This window comes from Clarias gariepinus, chromosome 23 (assembly GCF_024256425.1).
Source record: "Clarias gariepinus isolate MV-2021 ecotype Netherlands chromosome 23, CGAR_prim_01v2, whole genome shotgun sequence".
Lineage (NCBI taxonomy): Eukaryota > Metazoa > Chordata > Actinopteri > Siluriformes > Clariidae > Clarias > Clarias gariepinus.
The window spans coordinates 4,872,907-4,900,586 of NC_071122.1; the positions used below are offsets into that span (position 1 = coordinate 4,872,907).

Genomic DNA, 27,680 nt, shown 5'->3' on the forward strand with positions numbered 1-27,680 from the left:
AAGCTTTATGGATTTTATAATAGCCAGAACAACACTGTATACTTTTACATAATTTACCTAATATTATAAGATAAGTTTGAATAGGATTTTGTTTACAGTTAAGGTGGTCTGTGGTTGCAAAAAGTCTGAGAAGTCACTTTATGCCACGACTTTCCTCCTCCATTCCTTTTTCTTGCCCTCTCTTGTTTATTTTAATTGGCTGAGTGCCAACTATTCTTCGTTTCTCTTCCACACTGAGATATCTTCCCTCGGGGCCTTTTCCCAAACCCCAGCTATAAGGAGTAAGAATCTTCAGCGCTCTGGGCCAGACCAATCAGTTATGCTTTAAAGACAGGTGATCACAGGGTTTTATCTAATCTTATCAGTTAAACTTTTATTTTTATAGATTTTATTGTCTGTGAAGTTGGTGCTGTTTGCATGTTCTGATCACTTTAATTCATCTTTCGCTTAAAGAGGCAGAATCATAAAATTAGTGGGCTCTTAAAACATTTGTATTTTAGTTTAAAGGTTATTGCTACAACTAGCACTTTTTTCTCACCACTAGATGGTAGTAACTGATGTTAGTAACTGCTGGTCTTGAACTGTACTCTGTCCTTGTGTTACTGACTCATCTTAGTTTACTTGCCTGTTCAAACCGATGGTTCACTTTAGTCTGAGTAAAATAACTGTATTTTATTATATTTTCCAATATTCAAGAAATGATTCTTGTTATAGGAACTCTGGCTTTTTTTGTGAGTAAAGCTCACTGGCCCTGTATTACCTAGCAACAACATGAAGTCAAGATTTTAGCGACAACACAACATTTTAAACCCCAATCCAAATCCAAACTATTGTCTTAAATGATTTCTCTGACCAACCCAATGGCACGTGTAGTACAGCGTTTTGTAGTTCCCTGCTCAAACTTTAAGTTCCTCAAAAAATATAACTGTGTGGTTTTATCCTATCTTGTCATATAATGCAACCTTCGGTGAGACCTTGAGAATATGCGCAGATTCATGTTTGCTTTAAAATTCAAACACAACTAGAAAAGTAATCTAATATGTATGCAGGCCCAGCCAAAAAAACTGTACCTGTGGTCAGCTATAACCCTCCCTCTGACATCAATGAGCTCTATCAAGTGCACCCTTAAAATCATTTTTAAGCTTTGCAAGTCATGCATGAGCTTTCATTTTGTTTTCTGCATTTAGTTTACTTTTTAACCGCACAAAAAGAAAATACAAAATCCCCTCATCATGCATCCTGAAAGCCCTTTGGGGACATCTGACAATCCCCTCCCCACCCTCTTGCTTCACTACTACATCCCCTGTGTGTATGGGTGTCCCTTGTCTTAGCCCCACTTACTAGGCAGATGGCTCTTTGTTGAAGCTTTACAATAAAACTGAGGTCGCTCTGGAGGGCTATTGGCACAGGCGCTTCAGGTCAGTTTATCGCTCTTCCATCTAATGCTTTAATATCTCCTCCATCAAGATGGTAATGTTTCAATGCATAAACACAATCTGTTCAGATTTAAATGTACATGTAATTAAACAAAAGTCTAAGTTGTGTGGATAAGACACAATCCAAAATGAAAATGTCATCTGGACCTGAAAGGGGAAAAAAATGCTAATTTGCTGAATGCATTATGAGGCCATCACATGGACAGACCATGAAGCAGAACCAAAGTTCTTGCAAGTACAAACTCTACACTTATATTAAAGATATTTTATTGGAAAATAATGACAGGTAATGATTTCTGAGGAACGGTGGAAGAGTAGTTGTCAAACTGTAAAAAGCGAGGCAGTACATGTTTAAACAGTGCCACTGGAACTGAAAGTCAAGTGCATGCAAAGACATGCCGAGACTGTGCAGTTAGGAAAGCTAGGTCATTAGCCAGACGGTGATGCTTTTGATGAGAAAAAAACACAAGAAACAGAGTGTGGGTGGTGAGTGCAGGTACAGGGGGAGAACTGCTATGAAGATCCACCTCATTCATGTCTCAATCTATGGAAATTTCCACCAGAAAGGCAAAGCTGACTAAAGCTTCCTCCTAAAGCTTTACATACACTTTAAAATTTGCTCTCGGTTTCAAAAGGTCACAGAGCTTAGTTTGTAATTCTAACTGTGAGTGTTTTACTCAAATATAAACGCTTTTATGCAAATAAGAGTTCTTACAGATTTGCAACTTTTTTAACACATTCATTTATCTAGCTAAGTACAATGTCTGCTGAGTTAATATTTAACTTCTGACCGATCTGGATTTTGTATGTGGTATTATTAGCATGTTTAAGAAGACCTTTTGAAACCGAGAGCAAATTGTTAGGTGGAAATCACTGCATGTTATAGCAGGTATGACTTTATATTTAATAAACTAGATAAAGTGATGGGGATGTCTCTCACCTCAGGACATCCACTGGTTGCACAGATATTTACCAGGTTCCCTACTGGGTAATGGGAAGAGCATATATATACCACTACTGTTCTGAACAAAAGAGCACAGCTTGCTTACACAGGACCTCCTCTGGGTTTTTTTACAATCATAGTAAACCTTTTCCCTCCAAAATCGTGACCTTTGACTTTTTGGAAACAGCCCTTCCCCTGTTGCCCTCAATGCATGCATTTCAGGTGTCAGGTTTCTGGCTTTTGTCCCCAAATTCAGGTGCAACACTAATTACATGCCTTACTACATAATGGCCTGTTTAAATGCGCATGGCACAGATATACTGTAATTAGGTGATGATTTCAGTGGAATGTAATCAAGCAAGTTTTTTTTTTTAATTGAAGTAAATTGAAGTATATTCAATTGCCCTATAGATGATCCTCTTGTATTTTTATTTGTATGCAGGCCAAGGGTATATGATCTAGTCTCCTTAATTATACCTTATTTAGACATCATTATAAATGTATTAAAAGTCTTAATGGTCTTAAAGGCTCAATCACTTCATATGTATTACACTAAAAAAGTGCAGTAATTTGTAATATTTCGTTTTACAATTAAATATTAATATTAATTATCATTATGATGAAGTCAAAAAGGTCATTGTATATAGTTAAATGTTTAAGTAGTAACTATAACATCAATGGTTAATCCTACATCTGTACATATTTTATATGTTATATATATTATTTTATTTGGCTAATCAAATCAATGACTATAAAATCTCAAATCACCTAAATCACTCCTCTTGTAATATTTAAACTAAACTCCTCCTTCTCAAAAAAGAAGAACTCCTCCTTCATAAAAAAAAAACGATAGAGCAGCAGGCAATTTTGGATGAGATCCAGTATCCATGGAAACTAATCGAGCTCATACCCAGGCTGCGGGTATACAGAGAGAGAATACAGGAAATGACCTAACAAAACCTCCCTTTCCCATTGCTTCCATTTTCCAGTGGCATAGCATGAGTAATGCTTGGACCTGAGATCTGTGTTTTTTTTTTTTTTCGTCCCAAAACTTACTGTTGCTTGTCTGGGTCTGTGCAGCAGACAGCCGTCTTGGTGTACCAGGTCTACACATGGATTTCATTTCCTATAATAAAAGAGCCTCTATATACAGCATGGCATGAGCTCCACTCCTTTGTTTGAACAAACAAGAGGCTTTATGTGATTATGTTCATTAATCTCTTTCAAAAGTCTTGAACACTCTCATCTCCACACCAAGATCTGCACCCAAAGCATAACGTGTGCAACTCCGTGGTTTTAGGTTTGGGATTATGACACGTTTTATTGCTTTCATCTTTGTCATCCGCCTGGCCGTAATTATAACGTTCTCTTGTGAAAAATATGTGATCGTGGCCTCAGTAAGCTTCACATTGTGGGAATAAATGACTTTTGAACAGTTCGAAGCATTGGTTCTTGTCAATCGTGGTGCTCAAATCAAATCCATTTTTTTGTTTAGCATTATCCAACCATTTAGAATAGGTTTCCAAGACCATAAGAGATTACATGTAAGTTAGCAACTACAAACAGGGCAGTCATTCTAGCATCAGCCTCTCTTTTTTATTCTCTTTATAAAAACACAGCTTGTAATGGTATTAAGAAACAAGAAGTATATTTGAAAGGGCACATTAAAATAACCTTTGATTTGAAGTTGCACTACTACTCTCAGATCTGCTGTTGGAGAAAATGTATAAAAACCTTCTGACCAATCAGAATCAAGAGTTCTGAAATATTGTAGTGTACAGGGCTTTATGGTGACATAGTGGTTAGCCCTGCAGTTGAGGGTTCGATTCCCACCTTAGATTCTGTGTGCGTGGAGTTTGAATGTTCTCTTCGTCATTAGTTTATTTCCTCTGGAAACTCTGGTTTCATCCCACAGGCCTCTGCAAGACATGCGGATTAGGCTAAATTATTTTCAAATTCCCTATAGTGTGTGTGTGTGTGTGTGTGTGTGCGCCCTGTCCAGGGTGTACCCTGCGGGATAGGCTCCAGCCCACCCTGCGACCCTGTACAGGAAAAGTGATCTATAGATGGGAAAGAATGTAGTGTACAACAGTTAAGTTAAGCCTTTATTTGTCACATATACATTACAGCACAGTGAAATTCCTTCTTCGCATATCCCAGCGTAACTGGGGTCAGAGCGCAGGGTCAGCCATGATACGGCTGAAGCAGTTAGGGTTAAGGGCCTTGCTCAAGGGCCCAACAGTGGCAACCTGGTGGAGCTGGGGATTGAACCGCCGACATTCCGATCAGTAACTCAGTGCCTTAGCCCTCTGAGCTACCACTGTCCTAGTAGTTCTATTGAAAAACTATTCATTCATTCAATTGATTACTCCACAGCAGTCAGTGGCATGGTTTAACAGTGTATGATTTTAATAATAATTTCATTGTTAAAACCATGACACTGTGATATTTTCAGGAAGGGTATTTATTCCATGAAAGTGTCAAACTTCCATTTGCATGTACAATTACAATTTCCATTACAGTCATGAGGGAAAAATCCTCAATGTATGCAGTATATGAAGAAATACCTAGTCATGTTTTCATAAATTTTATCTTTACACAAAAGCAGCATTATATAGGATGATACTAAAAATGTGTTGAATTAAGTTTTGTTTCTGGTGCAACAGGTATACTCCTTTTACATTCACAATCTCGGCCAACCAGGAAAATTTTGCATTTTTTTTTTTTTTTTTTTTGTAATATGCAAAGGGATGAAATCTGTGCCTGAGCCTTTGAAGGAGTGGGTGAGGGAAGAGTTAGCATGTCAAAGTGTTGCTCATGAGGGAGAACAAAACAGCCACATGGACCATCTCATTTTTAAGACACAATAGCCTTTACACACAACATGCTAATGAAACAGAGGCTGTAAACAGAGACAAAGAGGGTCTTTGGGTCTGTGTATGTACACCGCAGAGTCTGGGGTGGGGGTAATCAGAATCACAATATGGTCATAATGGAATAAGATGGAACTTCTGCTGAAAGTAACTATCAAGAACATACAGGAACATATAATTGATATTACTACTTTTAGACATCTTTAGTGATTACATTTTTGTGAGTGAGTATTTGGGCAGATGTAAGGGATAGGATAAGGCTCTCCAGCTTAAAACATATCTGCTGGTTATACAAAATGATCTGCAACCATTTTCTCTAGTCTCTTTTATAACTATTCACTACCGTGTGAAAAAGAAATAATATTTATAAAATAGATACGTTTTTCAAAATTATATATACCTAAAATTTTTTCCAAATATGGCAATAATGTAATAACAAACTAACAAAATATGAAAATAAATATTAGATAGTTTATCTAAAAATAGTTAGGTAGATAGTTTGTTTAACATGACCAAATGCTTCTTCTTTCCTTAAAAAATGTTATAACCTACAATGTTCCATTTCACAAAACTCTTTAATTCTATTATATTTCACAAAATTATGCATATTCATTGAACACGTTTTTTTGATGTGCATGGTAATTTCCTCAATATGCAAATCTGGATCTGACGTCACTTGAGGGCGACTTTCCAAGTATGCGCGATCTACTTTCCCCTGAGAAAAAGAGTTCGTGACTGAGGTATGATCTGTAGCACAACAGGATGTGAATACATATAGAAGGTATCATATTAAACACTAACATTGCATGAACCTGTTTGGCGCAAGTCCATTCTGTATATAATGTTTCACCAATAGGAACACGGGCAGTCGGTTTTTTTTAGAAGGAGGAGATTGGAGAGAATGGAGGTGGGTTTTAGAGAAAAAGCGACGTGCGCTTCTCCAATAGGAATGCAAGAAATTCTGCGCTGGCTTCGCCTGACCAATAGGAACACGCGACACACTGCGTGTCCAATCAGATTTTGCAGCGGTTAGCTCGGTCCTTTCAGTTCTCAAGTTGAAGCGGTTTTGATTCACTCTTCCTCCCCACGTCCCTTTCTCTCTCTTACTGTGTCCTACCTCAGTCTGGTAGCACGAACATTTTTATCACACCATAACACTTACTTAGTTATTTTTCCTCAGCAAAATAAATAAATAATGGCCGATACAGCTGTAGACACGACGACCACCACCACAGAGATTACCGCAAAGGTAAGTCGCGAAAAAAATACGTTTTTTTCCTAAAAAAAAAAAAACTTTTTGTTTAAAATTTTATTGGATTTGGTGTGAATTTTGTTTTAAACGGTCTATTGTGGTGATAGAGCGAGAAGTTAATTGTTTTTATGTGGTGAAGCGGTTGCCCTGTGGTTAAGCCGTTTCTGGGTACCACAGAAAACCATCAGCGTTAAGGTTAGCTTCCTAGCTAACGAGCGAGTAAGAGGAACATTGTTTCGATGTATGTATGTTGAGATGTCTGTATATACTGTTTATATCGTTTACAGGTGAATTACAAAGCTATTTAAAAAAAAATAAAGAACATCTCGTTTTTGGCCTTATATGGCGATCATGTTCAGTTTCACTGAGATAAAAAAAACGGATGTCCTAACGATTTTTTTTCTTATTTCGTAAATTACAGCGCGAGCCTTAATAAATAGGCGGGAAATTGCTATAGATTGGAGCGCGCGCTCTTACTCTCTCATTCACTAAGCATTGTTCCTTATGGCCACGCGCTGCCCTTTGTCTAGGATTCGGGCACGCGCCGTTCAAAGCGCGAGAGCGAGAACGCGTTCTGAACCTGCCTCAATCTGATTGGTTGGAAGCGTTTCCCGGAGATTGTAAACAGCTGTGTAGATTTTGCAAAAAGTAGAATTGTATCTGGTTAAACAAAACAGATGAAAATGTGGTATATCGTGAAAAATGTTGTATGCATTACGTTACATTGTGCGTTTTATCCATAACTTTTTGTTCGTTTATTTATTTATTTATTTATTTTTGTAAGCGACTGTTAGCTTTGCGGTCATGACGCTTCTGCTCATCGTGGGCGGAAGGAAATCCACTCAAAAAACGTAATTGATAAAATTAACCCCTGAAAGAAGAATTGGAAAGGTGTCCACTAAGAAAAAAAAATATTGTTCTTATATGTTCAAGTGACTTTATGAATTCCTTTTTCTGTGCTTATAGGATCTGAAGGAGAAAAAAGAAGTTGTGGAGGAGGTGCAGGAGGAGAAGACAGAGAACGGCAGCGCTGCTGAAGACGCACCTGCTAATGGCACGGCGGTATGTTAAAGAAAAAAAGTGGAGGGGGGGTGGTCCCAGCAGGCCTTGTGAGAGGCTTTTTGTCACTGTATTACGCTCCGGGTGCAGGTGTTGGGCGACTCGCAGTTGTCCCACCCTCTGCCCTGCTGCTGTGTAGGTTCTGCTCTTTGTTTAGGTTTGTGAACTTTCACAGATGTAGAGTGTTGGCTGCTTGCCTGTTTATCAGAGCAGTATGAAGTCTCGGCGTCTGTGGAATGTTATTAGTGGACCTCCCACAACACAGTAACTCATGTACTTGATAACTTTAATGTGACTCACGCTGAGATGCATCCAAAAATCCCCTTGTGTATCTTTTTTTTCTTTTTTTTTTTTTTTTTCTAAAAATGACAATAATGTAAACAAAAAACTTCCCCTGACAGACTAATGGTGCCTCTCATGAAGAAACCGAAAAAGAGGACAAAACAGCTGAAGAGCGTAAGTTATTACCAGCTTCGTGAGTCAGTATTACATCGAACATTGTCATTCAGTAATTAAAACGAAAATTGTGTTGTGAAGCAGCTGCAGAGGGGGAGGGGGAGGAGGAGAAGTCTGCTGAAGAGGAAGCAGATGGGCAGGCAGTGAAACGTCCTGCAGAGGAGGAGGTGGGTTTCAAAAAGATGTTTTCCAAAAAAGAAAGACACACACAGCAACATCATGACTGGTGTTTGCATCTTTTGTCTTATTAAATCTTTTGTGCCTTCAGGAGTCAGTTGACATAAAGAAACAGAAGACTGAGGAGAATGGAAAGTCCACAGAAGCTGAGGCTGAAGCCACAGCCTAGAGCTTTTTCACAGCAGATCTCTGTTTGGTCAATCTAACCTAGTAGAGTTTGTGCTTCTATGTACATTTTCATTGTTATCGCCCTGCCCTTATGAAATATTCGTTTACACTTAAGCCTGTAACATCATGACCTCCCCCTTTTCTCTCCTCTTTTGTATGATGTTATTTATTGGTGTAGGAATAACGTTTGGGTTCTGTTCTAAAAAAAAAAAAAAAAAATTTAGATATTTTTTTTTATTTTTTTTATGCACAAGTTTAAATGTGCAAGCACATATTCTACTGCGTTTTTTTGACCAGCAGATGCATAATCAAAAAAAAACAAGGCGTACAAGTTGTCATATATAATGTACACCCTTTTTTTCCTTAATGTTCTGATGTTTATTATATGAACGATCATATAATCCAGATTTCACTTAAGACCAAAGATAAAAGTTTTAAGCAGGGGCTAATGAGCAACATTTTGATCCTGGTTGTTTTTCTGCTGCTACTAGTTAATCCCTTGCTTTGGTTTATCTGTTAGCACAACAGATGGCGTCCATGAATAGGGCTTTTTACTGCGCAAGAGTTGAGAAGAAAAGATAAATTTGTCCTTTTCTGCCTAGCTTATGTTAATTACCCCCTCTTAAACCTTAAGATTTTTGGTCTTTTGTTTCATATGCATTCCAGAAGGTTTGTACCTTTTCACATCCTTATGTACAGTTTGGGTTTTTTTAATTATTATTATTTTTTTTATTTTAGTTTTTGTATGGGCAGTGCAGGATGGGAAACGGTCAACATGCTGACACTGGTGTTTTGTGTTTTGGTTGCTTTTGACCACTGCTTTGTATATTCTGGTTCAGGCGTATAAATAAAATCACTCGTCTTTTTAAACTGATGTCGTGTGGCTGTTTCATGCCTGAAAGAAAGTTTTTATTTGTAATCTCTTTTAGTTGTCTTTAATCATCCTTTTTTATTTTTTTATTTTTTTTACAAAAAGTTAGACTACTTCATCCTTTATGAAAACACAGGAAAGCACTTACCTGGTTTACTTGTTCTTTATCCTTCTACTATATACAAATATGTATTTTTAAGTACACTCAGATTAACCGAAAAAGAGCCAATGTTAAGCTTTATTTACATGTTTAACTTGAATTGTATTGTTTCCGCCTCCATTTAAAGCTGATGAGCACTGGGGGAAAAAAAAAAGAAGAAAAAAAAAAAACAGTTCGACATTTTGTTACTTGCACTAAAAAGCAGTAGGTATGCCCCCTAGTGGCACAAGAAGGCATACTGCTTTTTAAATATTCTTTAGGAGTCCACTTTAGTTCCTAGTGTCTTTCTGATCTGTTGCCTGTTCGCCAAGCCAAAAAAAGTAGATTTGGTTTGCTCATCTCTTCTGTAGTCTGCACTTCTCCATTACAGCTGAGCTGTAGTCACTCATACTCCGGTCTCAACATCTGCTCTGCCTGATGATGACAAGAACCACCGTCACCATTACAACCATCATGCCAGATTACATGGCATTTGATGGAAGTGTTAAAAAAAAAAAAAAAAGCGCATGGTGGTGCGACATGGTTATGACCATCCCAGAGTGTTCTGAGGATGTTTTTTTTTTTTTTTTTTTTTTTTTTTTGGTAACGCATAAGTTACGGAGAGCGCATGCAAGTCGATTCAAACACTGCTCACCTCAGTAGAAAAATCGAAAGCACGAGTTGACCATAAATCCACAGTTTGTGATTCTTTGTGATTCATCCATCTGCACAAGATGTCGAGTTGTATCTCAAGAACATGCATATGGACTAGGGTTGGCTAATGCATACAATAGACAGCCTAATGCTTGCATATGAAAACTAAAGTCTTTAGATATGTTATCTGTTTTACTGTCTCAAGCAGAAACAGGCCTGAAGTAACCCTACGTTCATCCAAGCAAGTGACCAGCATTAGTTTTCTGTGGACAAGTGAGAAGTCGCCACAGTTTACCCCAGGATTAAATCTGAATTATTTGGCAAAGCAACAAATCTGAATAGTACACAATGATTTCTCTGATACTGAGAAATGTACAGTATGGTGTGATGTTTCCACTTTCACACAAATGAATGTGGAAACAAATGTAATTTCACCTTATCTCGCAATATATGATATCTAACTAAATGTTAGAGAAACCTGACTATTTGGTTTAGTTTGTTTTGCGAACCTAAAAAAAAGAAAATCTACCTGCTGGTGTGAATGTAGGGTAAGGCATCAGTACTGACTCCCATGCACATATACACCTGGCATCTTCAGTCAGTTTATAGACATTGCATCTTGATATGTGAGAGTGGTTTCTGTCTTTATTAAACATCTTTGGATATTAAATGTTTTCTGTTTCTTGCCATCAAAATAATCAACCTCATACCAATATGGGAGTCGGAATTAATTTGTTAGATACTCTCACATATCTCCAACATTAATGATGTTTTAGCTAAACAGAATCGTGAGAGGAAAGACAGGCTTATGCAATCTGTGACAAGTAGATGTATGTAGGATTAGCTCTCTATGCCATGAGATTACACCAAGTACGTTTACATATGCAAAATAATCAATCTGAATCAGATTCTTGCTGTAACTATAAACGTATACCGTGGATATTTACACAGATATTTATAAAATTGTGGTAATATCGAATTATGATCAAATCGAATCTGCACTTACAGCAGGTATCGCAATAGTATCAAATCGGCTGGTCCCTGGTGATTCCCGATCCTGGTGACTAAACAAATTCAGACGAACTCAGCCAGTGTAATAATACAAGCCAATAAAATTGACTACTTATAATGTCCTTAAGAAATTATTTTGCCACTAGTTAGGTTCTGTCCACAAGGAGCTATCTATCTATCTATCTATCTATCTATCTATCTCTATCTCTCTCTCTCTCTCTCTCTCTCTCTCTCAGTGATGCACATACAGTGGTGTGAAAAGCTATTTGCCCCCTTCCTGATTTCGTATTCTTTAGCATGTTTGTCACACAAAATGTTTCTGATCATCAAACACATTTAACTATTAGTCAAAAATAACATAATTGAACACAAAATGCAGTTTTTAAATAAAGGTTTACGTTATTAAGGGAGAAAAAAAACTTTAAATCTACCTGGCCCTGTGTGGAAAAAGTGATTGCCCCCCTTGTTAAAAAATAACTTAACTGTGGTTTATCACACCTGAGTTCAATTTCAGTAGTCACCCCCAGGCCTGATTACTGCCACACCTGTTTCAATCAAGAAATCACTTAAATAGGAGCTACCTGACACAGAGAAGGAGACTAAAAGCATCTTAAAAGCTAGACATCATGCCAAGATCCAAAGAAATTCAGGAACAAATGAGAACAAAAGTAATTGAGATCTATCAGTCTGGTAAAGGTTATAAAGCCATTTCTAAAGCTTTGGGACTCCATCGAACCACAGTGAGAGCCATTATCCACAAATGGAAAAAACATGGAACAGTGGTGAACCTTCCCAGGAGTGGCCGGCCGACCAAAATTACCCCAAGAGCGCAGAGACAACTCATCCGAGAGGCCACAAAAGACCCCAGGACAACATCTAAAGAACTGCAGGCCTCACTTGCCTCAGTTAAGGTCAGTGTTCACGACTCCACCATAAGAAAGAGACTGGGCAAAAACGGCCTGCATGGCAGATTTTCAAGGCGCAAACCACTTTTAAGCAAAAAGAACATTAAGGCTCGTCTCAATTTTGCTAAAAAACATCTCAATGATTGGCAAGACTTTTGGGAAAATACCTTGTGGACCGACGAGACAAAAGTTGAACTTTTTGGAAGGTGCGTGTCCCGTTACATCTGGCATAAAAGTAACACAGCATTTCAGAAAAAGAACACCATACCAATAGTAAAATATGGTGGTGGTAGTGTGATGGTCTGGGGTTGTTTTGCTACTTCAGGACCTGGAAGACTTGCTGTGATAGATGAAACCATGAATTTTTTTCCTGTCTACCAAAAATCCTGAAGGAGAATGTCCGGCCATCTGTTCGTCAACTCAAGCTGAAGCGATCTTGGGTGCTGCAGCAGGACAATGACCCAAAACCCGCCAGCAAATCCACCTCTGAATGGCAAAATGAAGACTTTGGAGTGGCCTAGTCGAAGTCCTGACCTGAATCCTATTGAGATGTTGTGGCATGACCTTAAAAAGGCGGTTCATGCTAAAAAACTCTCAAATAAAGCTGAATTACAACAATTCTGCAAAGATGAGTGGGCCAAAATTTCTCCAGAGCGCTGTAAAAGACTCGTTGCAAGTTATCGCAAACGCTTGATTGCAGTTATTGCTGCTAAGGGTGGCCCAACCAATTATTAGGTTCAGGGGGCAATTACTTTTTCACACAGTGCTTCTGTAGGTTTAGGGTTTTTTTTCTCCCTAAATAATAAAAACCATCATTTTAAAACTGCATTTTGTGTTTACTTGTGTTATCTTTGACTAATATATATATGATTTTTTATTTTATTTTATCCCTCTTAATTCTGGATTAAGGATTAATTAAGACTGAACATGTTCATATATACAGTGTGTGTATATATATATATATATATATATATATATATATATGTTGAAATATCACTTCGGAGATATGGAACTGGTACAGGTTTAAAAAGTTTAAAAAGTTCAGAACAAGTTTATATAGAATATTACACAAGATTACATTACATGTGCTTATTCACCAGTTAAAAAAAAAAAAAACTTGATGGGAGAAACCAGACACTCCCAGGTTAATGTTATGTTGCTAGACAGTTAACTCAGGTGAGTGATGTAAAAAAAAATTTTTTTCTCAGTCAGATAACTTTTATATTTAACTCAGAATTATGTTAATTAATCTAAAACTAATAAGTGTAACCTTGTTTTTATCCTGTGTGCAGTCATGTTCATTTCTATTACCTGAAGTTGAGAAAGAAGGGTGCACTAAAGTGTGCACAGATAGTAAGTGTGCCATCCTTTGAAAGTCCCTTATTTAAAAGAATCATTATTTGCTATGGATAGTGCTATTTTTATTCTCGCAAAACTAGATAGTTATGGTTTTGTAGAAACAAGGTGTGTGTGTGTGTGTGTGTGCGCACGCCTTTGTGTGCATTCCTTGTGTTCAGGAATAAATGGCCAGTTTTGCTGTTTATACAAGTTTATATATTCACAAGGTAAATTCAAAGTAAATGAAAAGAAATTGCACGTCTTTTGTTTTACATTAATGTACTGAATTTTGATTTCAAAGCGGAGGTATGGACCAAACTGTTTTTTTTTAAAGCACCCCTAATTTTTCATGTGCATTATTTGTGAGCTTAGGAGGTACATCAGTGGCAGTCAGAGACCTGAGTCAAATTTCTTCACAATATGTCATGAACAGTGAAAAATTCAACCTTCCTGCAGCATATGAATTTAGCATCTAATAATTATGTTTTAGGTGCAACGTTACAGCACTATAGTTGTGTTTGGGGGTGTATTTTACTATAATTTAAAACCCCCATGGTATTATAATCGAATACACAGTATCACAGTATGCTTGTCTAGAACAGATATTTAGATCAGATTACTGTTGTGCATATAAACACACTTAGTGTATGGGAAGGGAATCAAACATGCTTTGGGTGATTAAAAAAAATGTACAAAAAGTTTCCTGCATGATGTGAGACATGATAAGTGCTTGTAAAAAATGATGTGCATGACATTTATGTATGTTTACAGGCCTGTGTGTGTGTGTGTGTGTGTGTGTGTGTGAATGAATGAATTTATATGTGCACCAGTAGTGGTTGGCTCTCACTCTGTGAGCGCTCACCCTCCGGAGGTGGCAGCTGGTACACCACACACAGCGAGGAGTACAGGCAGCCCACAAATGACATGAGGCTCGCAAAGTACATCACTCCCTGAGCCCCGCCCACCAACGAGGTCAGAGGTCCCATCGCCACGGAGACCAAGATCTGGGCCAGGAAGTACTGGCAGCTGAGAAGAGAGATGTCCACCCCCATGCCTCTCCTGGTGCCGTCCTCTGTGGAGCCGCAGAACTACAGAAGAGTGCACACACACACATGTATGCACACACTGGTAAGTGGTATGAACCAGTTTAAGTTTAAGAAAATCCCCAAAAAATCTGTCCTGACATTTAAACAAATGTTCTCATATTACTACAAATGAAAAATACCCACTCAGCTTCCACAACAGTCACAATCGTAATGCATGTTGCTAATGATCAAAGTCTATTTGTCCAACATAAAAGAAATTCAATCTCAAAGAGGAGGAAAAAAGTATTAGTTTGCAAAGGGCAAGGCTCATTAGAGAGTAATGCATGGATGTATGATGTCCACAAATGCAATCTAAGTGCCATGAAAATGGGCTCCTACATTTTTAATATCTTACATTTCATGAGGTCATGTGATCTAACCGCTGCTCAGTGGTCACAGTATATAAGAAGGGTTAGCGCTGCTGTGTTTTATGCAACACAGAGGAATCTTCTTAATTCATTGAAAAACAAAGGTGATTTTAATATGCTTTTGTTTCTGCAGCCCCAATCAGACATACACTGTATGGAAAACGTTTGTGGACACTTTACCATCAGACCCATATGCGCTTGTTCTTGAACATCTCATCTAGATTTAGCGGTTATACAGTGGGGTAAAAAAGTATTTAGTCAGCCACCAATTGTGCAAGTTCTCCCACTTAAAAAGATGAGAGAGAGGAAATTCCAGAAAATCACATTGTAGGATTTTTAAAGAATTTATTTGCAAATTATGGTGGAAAATACTGTAAGTATTTGGTCAATAACAAAATCTCATCTCAGTAATTTGTTATATACCCTTTGTTGGCAATGACAGAGCTCAAACGTGTTCTGTAAGTCTTCACAAGGTTTTCACACCCTGTTGCTGGTATCTCGGCCCGTACCTTCATACAGATCTCCTCTAGAGCAGTGATGTTTTGGGGCTGTCGCTGGGCAACACGGACCTCCAAGATTTTCTATGAGGTTGAGATCTGGAGACTGGCTAGGATTTCACTCCAGGGCCTTGAAATGCTTCTTACGAAGCCACTCCTTCGATGCCCAGGCGGTGTGTATGGGATCATTGTCATGCTGAAAGACTCGTTTCATCTTCAATGCCCTTGCTAATAGAAGGAGGTTTTTTACTCAAAATCTCACGATACATGAACCTATTCATTCTTTCTTTTACACGAATCAGACGCCCTTTGTAGAAAAACTGCTCCAAAGCATGATGTTTCCACTCCCATGCTTCACAGGCGGTATGGTGTTCTTTGGATGCAACTCAGCATTCTTTCTTCTCCAAGCACGAAGTTCTATTTTGGTTTCATCTGACCATATGACATTCTCCCAATCCTCTTCTGGATCATCCAGGGCCTGGACATGTCCTAGCTTTAGCAGGGGGACACGTCTGGCACTGCAGGATTTGAGTCCCTGGCGGCGCAGTGTGTTACTGATAGTAGCCTTAGTTACTTGGTCCCAGCTCTCTGCAGGTCATTCACTAGGTCCCCCCGTGTGGTTCTGGCATTTTTGCTCACAGTTCTTGTGATTTTTCTTTTTTGACCCCACGGGGTGAGATCGTACGTGGAGCCCCATATCGAGGGAGATTATCAGTGGTCTTGTATGTCTTCCATCTTCTAATAATTGCTCCCACAGTTGATTTCTTTACACCAAGCTACTTATCTACTGCTGATTCAGTCTTCCCAGCCTGTTGAAGGTCTACAAGTTTGTTTCTGGTTTCCTTTGACAGCTCTTTGGTCTTGGCCATAGTGGAGTTTGGAGTGTGACTGTTTGTGGTTGTCGACTGGTGTCTCTCATACTGATAACAGATCCTATTAATACAGGTAACTAGTGGGAGACAGAGGAGCCTCTTAAAGAAAATGTTCCAGGTCTGTGAGAGCCAGAAATCATGCTTGTTTGTAAGTGACTAAATACTTATTTCACAGAGGAATTTACCAATTAATTCATAAAAAAAAAAATCCTACAATGTGATTTTTTTCCCCCTATTTTGTCTCTAATAGTTGAGGTATACCTATGATGAAAATTACAGGCCTCTCTCATTTTTTTAAGTGGGAGAACTTGCACAATTGGTGGCTGACAATACTTTTTTTACCCCACTGTAAAAACCTCCATCTCCATCGTCTTAATGGAGCTGGATTTGTGGCTCTCACAGGAGCATCATCATGCTGGATAAGGGTTTTCCTCTCTCACTTCTAGTGAAAGAATATTTGTAATGTTACAGCATACAAATTCTGTACAGTTGTGTCCTTCTTGATGATGAACCGCATATGGCTGTGATGGTCAGGGGTGCACATACTTTCATGTGTATAGCGTAACACTCTTCTTACCTCCGGGCTCTGGTAATATTCACAGAGCAGTGAATAAGGTAGCGTGCAGAGGGAGGAGAACAGGACACCATAGGTGACACAAAGAGACAGCACCACGTACAGGTTGGTGGAGAGTGTGGCCAGACCCGTGCCCAAGCCAAACGCCAGGTAGGCAAAGAAATACAGCGAGCGCAGAGAGAAGCGTTCCTCTAGCTTCTCTAGAATGGCTGGGGAACAACACGCGTACGTTCCGAGATAAACAAGCAGAAATTTTACTTTGTTAGTGTTATTACGTTGTGCACATGTTCCGGCTTACTGACCTGAGTAGAAAGCAGCACTAAATGCATAGATGCACATGCCCCAGCAGCCCATGCTGACCCCAGCATTGTAGCGCTTGTAGGCCTCAGAATCATGCGATGCTGTGGGGTCGCCCCCAAACACCACCTCGCCCATGAAGTCAGTGTAGAAAAGCAGCATGCCTTCGAAAGACAGCCAACCTGAACGAAACACACACAATAATAATATCTCTGAACTTCTCTGAATTCTGGATGCATGTGTTTAGTGTTTGAGCTTACCCAGGAAGTGGTTGGTGCACAGGCTGCGCAAGGACGGGGGCATCCTGTAGATGGCGATGCAGAGCAACTTTAGAGACATCTGAGTGTCTATAACTTCTGTGTTTTCACTCAGCTTGCTGTCATATTGCACCCCATTTAGCAGGATGTTGGCAACCTGGAGAGAAGTGCACTGCAGTAAAACTGTAAAACTGAAGTGTTTCCATTGCAAAACTTTAATATAGATTAACACAACATCATGTGACCATGAAGGCTGATGTTCATGCACATAATTGAATCCAAGTGATATTTTAATGACAATTATGTCTCTGTATATTTTTAAATTGATATATTTTAAGTGTTTTGTCTTATAATTGACTAAAAAAAATCCTTCTTATTACTTATTTGTGTGCTAGAACATAAAGAAGCTTTGCATTGAAGAAAAACCTGTTAGGAATCTGTGGTTACAGTGCAGGGCCATTTATGATACAGTTCCCCTGTAACCGGTAGGGTTAAGAGCCTCGTTCAAGGGCTCAATGGTGGCAGCCTAGCAGTTCTGGTGCTTGAACCCCTGACCTTCTAATCAGGAAACCCATGGCCTTACTCATTAAGACACCACTGCTCCTGCATCTGACATTAATGTGATTGTGTTTTGAATCCATAACAAAATTTACGCAGGTCCTCTGCTGGTTACGGTGATAATTCCATATAAATCCTACAGACATCCAACCAATCATTCTTGGGATATCATGCCAACAGGAATGTTTGACAGAAGGATAGACAAGCCTGAAACATAATGCCACCACTATTTACCATCCGTGGTTAAAGGCATTAAGACAAAGCAACCACGATCTGAAAGTCCACTCTCCTAAAGATTTTCCCATGTCAGAAAAATGATAAATAAAAGTATAAATAAAGTTGCAAGCAAGGATGAGCGGGCCCAAGTTTGTGTGTGTGGTGTGTGAGTGTCTGTGTTAACATTTGTGATGTGTGTGTTAGTATGTGTGTGATAGTTAGAAGTTAGTAAGATACAGTATGTGACTTGTTAATGTGAGTGTGGGTGTATGTATGTGTGTGTTTGTGCATGTGTGTGTGAGAGAGATGTGTGTGTGCTGTATGAGTTATTTGTGTGTGGGTGTGTGTCTGTGCGTGAGAAATACAAGTGTGTGAGTATTAACATTTGTAGGGTATGTGATGTATGACTGTATGAGAGCGAGAGATGTGAGTGTGTGAGGGTTAACATTTATGATGTATACGTGTGTAGAATAGGGGGTATTTTATGTTAAGACATCCAAAAAGCCACAAATGCTGGGGGAAAAAAGCATTACACTACCATGTTACTCAAAGTGATGTCATTCAATGTGATGTCACTCTGTATAATGCCACACAAAGTTATTTTAACCACTTTTCAGCATAAGTTTGAGGCATCATCACAGCTGACCCGTTTAAGAATTATAAATCTTAATTAACTTTGCATCCTCAATGTCCTAAGATAACAGGGCTGGTGGCGATCCTAGGAATTTCTCTAATTCCCTCGCCCTGTCTTACCTCTCAGACCTGCTTCAGCCCTATGCCTCACTCCGGTCTCTCAGATCAACAAATTTTTGCAGACTCTACCCAAAACCAAATGCAAGCTCAGGGTGATTGGGCGTGATCTATGGCAGCACCCAGATTGTGGAATGACCAACCCCTTTTTGTTTGACTGATGGCACGTAGTTAGTAACCTAGTAACCCAGTGTAAGTATCTATCTAGTTACAGAAACTTCAAAGCACTTTTTGTAAGTCGCTCTGGATAAGAGCGTCTGCCAAATGCCTAGATGTAAATGTACCTTTGACTATTCGTGAGGCGACATCACTGAGGGTGTTCAAATCCCATCTAAAAACTCATATGTTTTCTTTGGCATTTAAACCAACATGAGATGTTCATTTTATATCTTGTGTTTGGATAAGAGATGTGTGCGATGTGATTTTATTTATGTGTTTTTATATTATTTTATTATTTATGTGAAGCACTTTAGGGCGTTTGTTGTTGTTAAAGTGCTATAGAAATAAAATTAAGTTGAGAATAGTGTACCAAATTAATTTTGGACAACAACCCAAAGTAACTGACTTCTTGTTGAGTTGAGCCAATGACATGCAGTGCGAAAGCTGTTCAGCTCAATGTGATCTAAATGTATACCGGGTTTTGCGTGCATATGTGTAAGTGTGTAGAGCTATGCAGCAAGACTCTAAGGCATCCTCATTGCAGCAGATTTCAACCTGTCTGACAATTTTCAGGAGTTTCTGAGCATGGTAAGACCCCCCAACCCCCCAAAAGCCCCAAATGGTGAAAAAAAAAAAAAACCCATAGAAGAACAAGAAGGCCCTCCCACGCTATGATGACATAGGGCTGATGTCATTCTGCTTGAAACCTAATTATAATAAAATTCATCTCACTGTTACAAAATGCTGACATTGGACACTTCTTTTATAAAGTTTAAAAAACATCTCTTTTAATTCTGTTTATCATTATGTGGAGCATTCATTGTTATAATTCCCTGTGTATTTTTTATTTTCAAATCATAAATGTGATTGGACTGGATACAACACTTGGTACACTGCACGGATTGGATTCTCATTCACTCATTTTCTATGCCACTTTATCCTGTATTCAGGGTCGCGGGGCCTGGAGCATATCCCAGGAGACGTGGGACAGGGTGCCAATCCATCATAGGGCACACACACTACGGGCGATTTTGGGAACGTCAGTTAACCTAATTGGCAGATCTTTGGACTGTGGAAGGAAACCGGAGTACCCGGAAATAACCCACCAAGCATGAAAAGGCCATGGAAGAATATACTAACTCCATGTACACAGAGATGGGAATCGAGCCTGGCTGGGAATTTAACCCGGACCCTGGAGGTGCAAGGCGACAGTGCTAACCACTACACCACCATGTCGCCAGATTGGATTCTTTTAAAAAAAAAGAAAATGTGTAAATGACTTTGTTGTAGTAAAGCTGATGACATGCTCTATGTGGGTAAATCTTCTTGGTATGCATGAAATGACCAGGTGTAAAAAGAGTCATTTTCCTGAGAGCTATTAAGACAAGACATGTCTACAATAAACTACTTGTGAGTATTAACATGAAATTTTAAATTGACAGAAATAAAGGAAACTGCTAATAAATGCAGACTGAAAGGCCATACTTTGTAGTGAATCCTCATCATTTTGTTATTAAAAACACACTAAAAACTAACCTGTTGGCTGAAGGTAACTGTGCGTCTACGCCCATTCTCCAGGCCATTGCTGGGGCCAGTTAGTGGCTCGTCCATCAAGGCCAAGCTTTGAGGGCGTTTCAGGATCCCTGAGGTGCTGCTTCCTCGTTTTAATTCACTGCCATCCTGTGGAGCCTCACTGAGCTCAGATGCATTATTCAACTCCAAACACTCCCTGGCCTGAACTTCATCAATTGCCTCTAATCTTTCCGCTTCCTGCAGATCTCCGTTCGGTTGAGATAATTCCCTTTCCTGAGAGCTGGAAGCTGGAGAATGTGCCTCGACCAGCTGCGACACCTGAGCAGGGGAAGTTTCTCCCATAGGAAGAGATGGAGTCATGGTCTCGGGCTTCAACAGTTGGGGCATGTGCTGTCCAGTGTAACAGTCAATCAGCACGCTATCTATGTATGATGTACCCAAGGAGGATGCAAACTCGTTAATGTCTGTCAGAGTGTTGTCTCGGCTAATAAAGCTGCCATATTTGGGTGTCAGAGGGCTGAGAGGGGAGATAGGGCTGGTGAGACCTGCACAAAGTCTGGCGTTAGCACTGCACGAATGTCCCAAACTATCCGGGTACCGGCGATCGGAGAACTGGTAGCTGTAGAGACCTTGCTCCTCCTCGTCCTCGTCATGAAGGGCTCCAGCGGGTGGAGGAGGAGAAGGTGGTAAAGGTAGGATGGGACTCTTCAAATGTTTTGAGCTCGTTTTTTGAGACTGCAAAAGAGGACGCTCTGGAATACTGGTTAGTGTCAGAGCTGTAGTGATTACAAGAGTTATGCTGGTGAACAGGTAGATGACTCGAAGCTGACCGCCCATCGACTTGCCGAACTCTGTGTGGTCCCAGTTAACCCCGCCTACGATGTAGCCGAATCCACCTCCCAGGCCTACACAAATTGGGTGAAGGATTTGCACAGTAAAAAAAAGTTAGAAAATCAATTTTTTTTAACGAGCAACTATTAGTCCCCTCTTGTCAGTGACGTGAGCTGCGTTTCCAAGGGGAACTCTTTTGCTGTAATCCAACTAGCATGACTTCATCTTTTAAAATTAGATATTTATACTGCATGCACAAAAGTTTGTATTTATTAAATAAGTAAATACTTCAGATCCTTTAATTGGATGATTATTGCAGTGACTAATGTGTTTCAGCTACCAACAATTACTGTAACCCTAACTGATGCAGTGAGGACATTCTCATTTTTTAAAGAACCATGTTGGAGTATGTTACAGATGTTAGTGTTTTAGAAGGGTCAAATTATTGTCATGAGTCAAGCAAAGACAACAGCTAAGGTAATTTAAAAAGCTGGAATTGGTTTAAGAATTGTTCGACTTGTTATTGAAACCAGGAAGGATATTGCTGAACCATCACCTTGCCTATGTCTAAGAACTCTTTTAGACATTACTTCCTATCCCTTCACTGAAGAAATGTGGTCCCAAACAAATCATGAATAAGCGTGATGGGAGATGACAAATACGGTACTTAAAGTCGCATCATAAAAAATGGCCAGTATAATGGCCTTTCCACATACAAAATGTGTTGAGAATTTACTGGATTGGGACTAAACAGCTGTGTTCATAAAAAAACTCAGTAAGACTCTGGTAAGAAACTAAAGCACATGAAGTGATGCACCCATCATGCATAATTTTACTGTATATAAGTGTTATGATCTGGGGTTACTTCCGTTGCTGAGGTCCTGGCTCAGCAACCTTATGTGGCAATAAAATGGTCAGCTGATGACCTGAATGTATTGAATGACCAGTGTATCACATCTATGGAGTTTTTTTTTTATTTTTTTACTGATGACACAGCCATATTTCAGGACTCAGGCTATGAAAGAGTGGTTCTGGGAGCATGAGGAATCATTTTCACACATGAAATGGACAACACAGAGTCAGCCAAAAAAGAATGGACAGAAATAATGTAAGCTTGGTAGTTGAAATCTATATTATGGCAATTTTTCAAAAGGAATTATATATATTTCACATGTCTGGGAACTCTTTTAGACATTACTTCCTACCCCTTTAAAAGTTGTTGGAACGGTATGAAATTGAATGAACAGGGCATAAATTACAAGTATGTTTTGGTACGCTCCAGTCTGACCTGCCAGGAGTGCGTGAATGTTGAGGCCTCTGTCCTGATCCTCTGGACTGCACACATCCATCATGTAGGCATGGCTGGGATTATCTGCTGAGTCAGCACTGAAGTCCATAAGAACCACTCCACACACCGTCAGTATAATGCCCCACTTGTGATTAAGAGCAGTGTCTGTTAACGCAGATCCAATGTCCCGGCCGTTTAGCACCAGCGTTAGACCAAGCAGTGCGCCTGGCCAAACAGAGAGAGAGTTACGAGTTCTGGATGAATTAAACAGCCAGACAGACTGGAAAATTTAAAAGCATATTCATTGTAATTTGGAAAAAAAGGATCTTTCTGTTTTTTTCTTTTACACTTCACTGGAACCCTTGCACGGACACCATTAAAATCTCATTTCAGTGATATTGTAATTATTGCATTTAGATCGGGGTGACTAGGGGTGAGGCTTCAGTTATGTAGCCTCAACACTGTTGTGGTAAAAGGGGAATAAAACACGGTGATGCAGTGGTGTGATGAGTTGCTGTTACCACCTTAAAGTTAATATTTCTATAACAGCACATTCCAAAATGTTTTTTTCTTCATTGTATACTAAAGGGAAAAACTCTTTATATCCCCTATAGTTACATTTAGTCTCATTTTCGTTATTGCAGCTGTTCAGTGATGAGATGGCAAAAACATGTAATTTTCCTTTTTTTATATACTAATTTAGCAATCAATATATAAAATATATAATTTCTGGCTTGGAGAAATAAAAAATGTTAATATTTGCATAATTCTCAAAAAAAAAAGTAAGGCTGTTTATTTTCTTTCTATTCCTTATCGTTCACATTCTCTCTTATTTCATGATCTTAGACCTCAGCAACACCTGCTGAGTCACATAAACTGACGACACTCCACTAATGCACAGCTGTAAATATAAACTATAGAGAAAGACAATGATTCAGTGAAGTTTTAGGTGCTTACCGATGGCTAATACAAGAATAAAAGGCCTCCGGCGACCAAACCGTGATGTACACCGATCACTGCACGCTCCGAGGATTGGCTGAAGCATAAATCCTGAGGATGAAATAAAAAAAAAGCAAGAAGGTGTGATGTAATAAAGCATCTATGTGTAATCATTTTTTATCAGTGTGATCTATTCTTGTTGGTTTATTATCCTGATCTCAATTATTGGTATTATATAGTACATTCTTGTATGATTTAGAATTAAATAATAGTCCATAATAGTCAATAACAGTGGTACCTAATATGGGGCTGATGAACCACACCAGACTGTAGAACTGATCAGGTAGACCCATCTGAAGGAGTAAAGGGGTAACGTAGGCCGTCTCCATGGCATAGCTGAACTCGATACCAAACAGGATGCAGCCATTGAAAAGGAGCTCAGGGAAAGTGCGGCGTGGAGGCAGATCACTGAGGGCCAGCTGCTCCAGAGGGCAAGGTGTGTTGGGTGGCGGGGGTGGAGATGGACGGATGAGCTTCTGCCGTTTCGGATGCCTCTGGAAGCTGTTGGCCCGATGGCTGAGGTGGCGTGTGGTGGATGTCGGGAAACTGCAAGTTTTGGGAAGGGACGGTCTCCATGTGTCACTTTGGGCTGTCGCGAAGCCGTCTCTCCCAGGGCTGGCTAAGAGGAGGTCACTGGGCGTGCACATTCCAGGAGAAGACATGACGCTTTGGAGTTCTGTACACACTATATATATTTTAAAAAACAACATGCACAAATATTTATTTTTGTTGTAAAAAAATCATTATTTATCAGAGTTATTCAGTCACGTTTTTTATTTTATGTGAAAACAATGTACAAAAAAAAATCAAAAATTTACACAAAAAGTATGATTCATTTTTTTACCCTGTGGATTTTGATTCGTCAGACAGTGTTGATTTTATTACATCAGCTTTGACAGTTGTGTAACTACAAGTCACTTGCGCTAAGATGTTGATGTTTCTATAATAACAGATCATTCTTGTATTATTATGTTACTGTAGGTTCCACATGAAGTGACATTTACTCATTTATTGCAAGAGTCTCCAGTGTCAGCACACAGTACAATTGAATCTGTAGCTTTAAGGTCTCCCACGTATATATCCACGACATATCCACGTCAGAGGTCATTTAACATTTTGTGATCTCTGAATAACATGATACTCTTCAGAGTTGTTATTACTACAAACGACAAGAGAGAAAAAAGAGAAACTGGTGAAGGAGCAACCATTTATTGCTGCTATAATTCCCAGACTCTGAGTATAAATATAAACAAGCAAAAAAGTATGTTATTATTTAAATGATAAGATATTTTAGTAGTTTATAAATTGCTGTGTTTATAGGAGAATAAAACAATTGGCGTTATGCAGTTCATCACATTTTTTTAATTTCTTTTTTTTCTGTAACAGCATGACACTGTTACATTTCTTTATATTCCTCCACAAGTAGAAACTGTTTTAATGGATTTATATTGGATGTTAATGATGCCATTAAGCTGATATTAGATACTTGATTTGGTAGAAATTATTTTTACCAAAGTATGATTTTTTATTTATTTTTTTATGTATTAGAAGGTACTGTACTGTATATGCATTATTATCAGCATGTTAGGCCATAATTTAATGCCTACCTGTTTGTAACAATGTTAATGTCACAGTGAATGACGTTGTTATGAATACATTTTAAATACACATCTTTACTGTTGACAGATAAAAGAAAGATTAAGAGCAAAACCTGGACGTTTTAGCTGAACCACTCCCTAGAGTGTTCCAGATCACTCTATAACTCTATAGCAGATAAGCAGTTATGGGGACTACTGTGCCTATTGTGTGCACTTTTTCTGCGCATCAGTGCACTGACGGTGACATTGAGATGAACATCCAGCGCGGTTTGCTCATCAGAATCGACTTCAGGAAATTGAAATAATCGGGTGAAGCAGAGCAAAAACAACCCCGGTAAACATTTAGGCTTAAAAAAAAAAAAAAAAAAAAAAAAAATTTGAGTGCAGCGAAGGCTACCATTTCTTTAAAACAAACAAACAAAAAAATAATAACAAACGATCTCGGGAGCGCGCATCACTGCAGCCAATGCGCAGCCTGTGCGGGGAGCGCGCACGGCACGTGCTTACTCTCTCCTTATTCACACTGCGCTTTTATTCAGTTTTTAATCATGTCGTCGATGTATTGCTTATTATATTAATTGTTCCCTTCATATTGTCACCAATTTGGGTTGTCCTTGAGCATTTCTCTATCATTTCGGATCAGAAACCCCTGTCTGCTGCAGGAGACATCTGTCTGATGGTGAGGAATAAACAGCAGGATGAAGCCCACTCTTCACTGCCGGAGGAGAAAATAAAACCTTACCTTCTCAAGGGTTCTGTTCATCTCTCTGAGCGCCACATCATATTTATTTCCTCTCTATCTTTTCCCTTTGCGTCGTCTTTCGTGCAGGCATTGCTCTCTCTCTCTCTCTCTCTCTCTCTGTGTGTGTGTGTGTGGTCCTCCCTTCATCTCCCCACCTCATTTTCCCGGCTATCCCCATCTTGGTGATGACTTCACATTTAAACCGCGCCTACCCAAAGCTGCAGCATCAGCACCAGGCTGTGTTACAGTAAAGACAACTGAATTGCGCCATCTATTTGTCTGGACACTCCTTTATCTATCTATCTATCTATCTATCTATCTATCTATCTATCTATCTATCTATCTATCTATCTATACACACACTGATATACAGTGAGGTCAATAAGTATTGCAAGTTCTCTTACTTAGAAATCATGGAGGGTAGACAATTTTCAGCATAGGTGCATTTCCACTGTGAGAGACAGAATCTAAAAAAGAAAAATCCGGAAATCATATTGTATTTTTTTTAACCATTTATTTCTGAATTACTGAGTCAAAAATCTTTTATATTTGGTACAGAAGCCTTTGTTAACAATTACAGAGGTCAAACGGTTCCTGTAAGTCTTCACCAGGTTTGCACACGCTGCCGGAGGAATTTTGGCCCACTCCTCTATACAGATTTTCTCTAGATCTGTCAGGTTTTGGGGCTGTTGCTGACCAACACGGAGTTTTAGCTCCTTCCAAAGATTTTCTATTGGATTTAGGTCTGGAGACTGGCTAGGCCACTTCAGAATCATGATATGCTTCTTATTGAGCCACTCCTTGGTTTTCCTGGCTGTGTGCTTTGGGTCATTGTCATGTTGGAAGACCCATGCTGGAAAGAGTTTTTTGCCCAATATGTCACAATACATGGCCCGTTCATCCTCTCCTTAATACAGTGCAGTCGTCCTGTCCCCTGTGCAGAACCCCCCCCCCCCCCCCCCCCCCCCCCCCCCGCAGAGCATGATGCTTCCAGCCCTATGCTTCACTATAGGTCTGGTATTATTGGGATGATACTCATTCTTCTTCCTCCAAACACGGCGAATGGAGTTAAGACCAAAAAAGTTCTACGTTGGTCTCATCTAACCACAGGACTTTCTCCCATGACTCCTCTGGATCATCCAGATGGTCCCTGGCAAACTTCAGACGAGCCTGGACATGGGCTGACTTAAGCAGGGGAACCTTCCGTGCGATGCAAGATTTTAAACCATGACGTCTTAGGGAATTACTGATAGTAGCCTTGGAAACGATGGTCCCAGCTCTCTTCACGGCATTGACCAGCTTCTCCCGTGTTGATTCTTCACCATTCTTAGCATCATTGATACCCCACGAGGAGAGATCTTCCGTGGGGCCCCAGTCCGAGGGACATTGACAGTCATCATTAGCCTCTTCCATTTGCTCCAACAGTTGTTCGTTTTTCACCAGGCTGCTTGGCAGTTGCCCCGTAGCCCTTTCCAGCTTTGTGAAGATCTACAATTTTGTCTCTTGTGTCTGTTTACAGCTCTTTGGTTTTGCCCATGTTGCTACTTAGACTTTGGCTGATTGAGGGGTGCACAGGTATCTTTATGACAGCCTGAAACAGGTGCTACTAATTTGGAATCATGAGCATAGTGTTGCTGGACTATTTAAAAGCAAAATAACAGGCCTTTGAGAGTCAGGAATTTGGCTGTTAAGCAAGTGATCAAGTGGAAATGCACCTACAGTATGCTGAAAATTGTAGACCCTTCCATGATTTCTATGTAAGAGAACAGGCAAA

The 27,680-nt window shown here is 39.4% G+C and overlaps 3 protein-coding genes across 4 annotated transcripts in view; 2 read left to right on the plus strand and 1 right to left on the minus strand.

Annotated features, from left to right (window-relative positions):
• Positions 1 to 27,680, plus strand: part of odad1 (outer dynein arm docking complex subunit 1) — a 74,328-nt gene that overhangs the window by 20,061 nt on the left and 26,587 nt on the right. The window lies entirely within an intron of this gene.
• On the plus strand, positions 6,303 to 9,238 carry si:ch211-222l21.1 (prothymosin alpha). Of its 2 annotated transcripts, none has more exons than XM_053483912.1 (5): positions 6,303 to 6,501; positions 7,471 to 7,566; positions 7,965 to 8,019; positions 8,104 to 8,186; positions 8,288 to 9,238. In XM_053483912.1, exons 1-5 carry the CDS (start codon positions 6,448 to 6,450, stop codon positions 8,363 to 8,365), a joined length of 366 nt encoding a protein of 121 aa, XP_053339887.1. In that variant the 5' UTR covers positions 6,303 to 6,447; the 3' UTR covers positions 8,366 to 9,238. The 2 variants fall into 2 exon arrangements, with proteins under 2 accessions (XP_053339887.1, XP_053339886.1); XM_053483911.1 differs by having other exon boundaries at positions 6,304 to 6,501; positions 8,101 to 8,186.
• slc45a1 (solute carrier family 45 member 1) lies at positions 9,356 to 25,987 on the minus strand. Its single transcript, XM_053483913.1, has 10 exons — positions 25,907 to 25,987; positions 23,805 to 24,251; positions 23,525 to 23,617; positions 22,568 to 22,792; positions 20,452 to 21,353; positions 17,236 to 17,389; positions 16,981 to 17,157; positions 16,682 to 16,887; positions 14,145 to 14,370; positions 9,356 to 9,809 (listed from the first exon to the last, which is right to left on the minus strand). The coding sequence occupies exons 2-10, from the start codon at positions 24,226 to 24,228 to the stop codon at positions 9,781 to 9,783; spliced, it is 2,436 nt and encodes an 811-aa protein (XP_053339888.1). The 5' UTR covers positions 24,229 to 24,251; positions 25,907 to 25,987; the 3' UTR covers positions 9,356 to 9,780.

Bases quoted from the DNA above. Each gene is read 5' to 3' on its own strand.
- si:ch211-222l21.1 (XM_053483911.1), top strand. From the start codon at position 6,448: ATGGCCGATACAGCTGTAGACACGACGACCACCACCACAGAGATTACC. The intron at 6,502-7,470 runs GTAAGTCGCGAA...CTGTGCTTATAG, and splicing joins CCACAGAGATTACCGCAAAG to GATCTGAAGGAGAAAAAAGA. The intron at 8,187-8,287 runs GTGGGTTTCAAA...TTGTGCCTTCAG, and splicing joins AACGTCCTGCAGAGGAGGAG to GAGTCAGTTGACATAAAGAA.
- slc45a1 (XM_053483913.1), bottom strand. From the start codon at position 24,228: ATGTCTTCTCCTGGAATGTGCACGCCCAGTGACCTCCTCTTAGCCAGC. The intron at 14,371-16,681 runs GTAAGAAGAGTG...ACTCTTCTGTAG, and splicing joins AATATTACCAGAGCCCGGAG to TTCTGCGGCTCCACAGAGGA. The intron at 9,810-14,144 runs GTGAGCGCTCAC...TGTCATCATCAG, and splicing joins CCAGCTGCCACCTCCGGAGG to GCAGAGCAGATGTTGAGACC.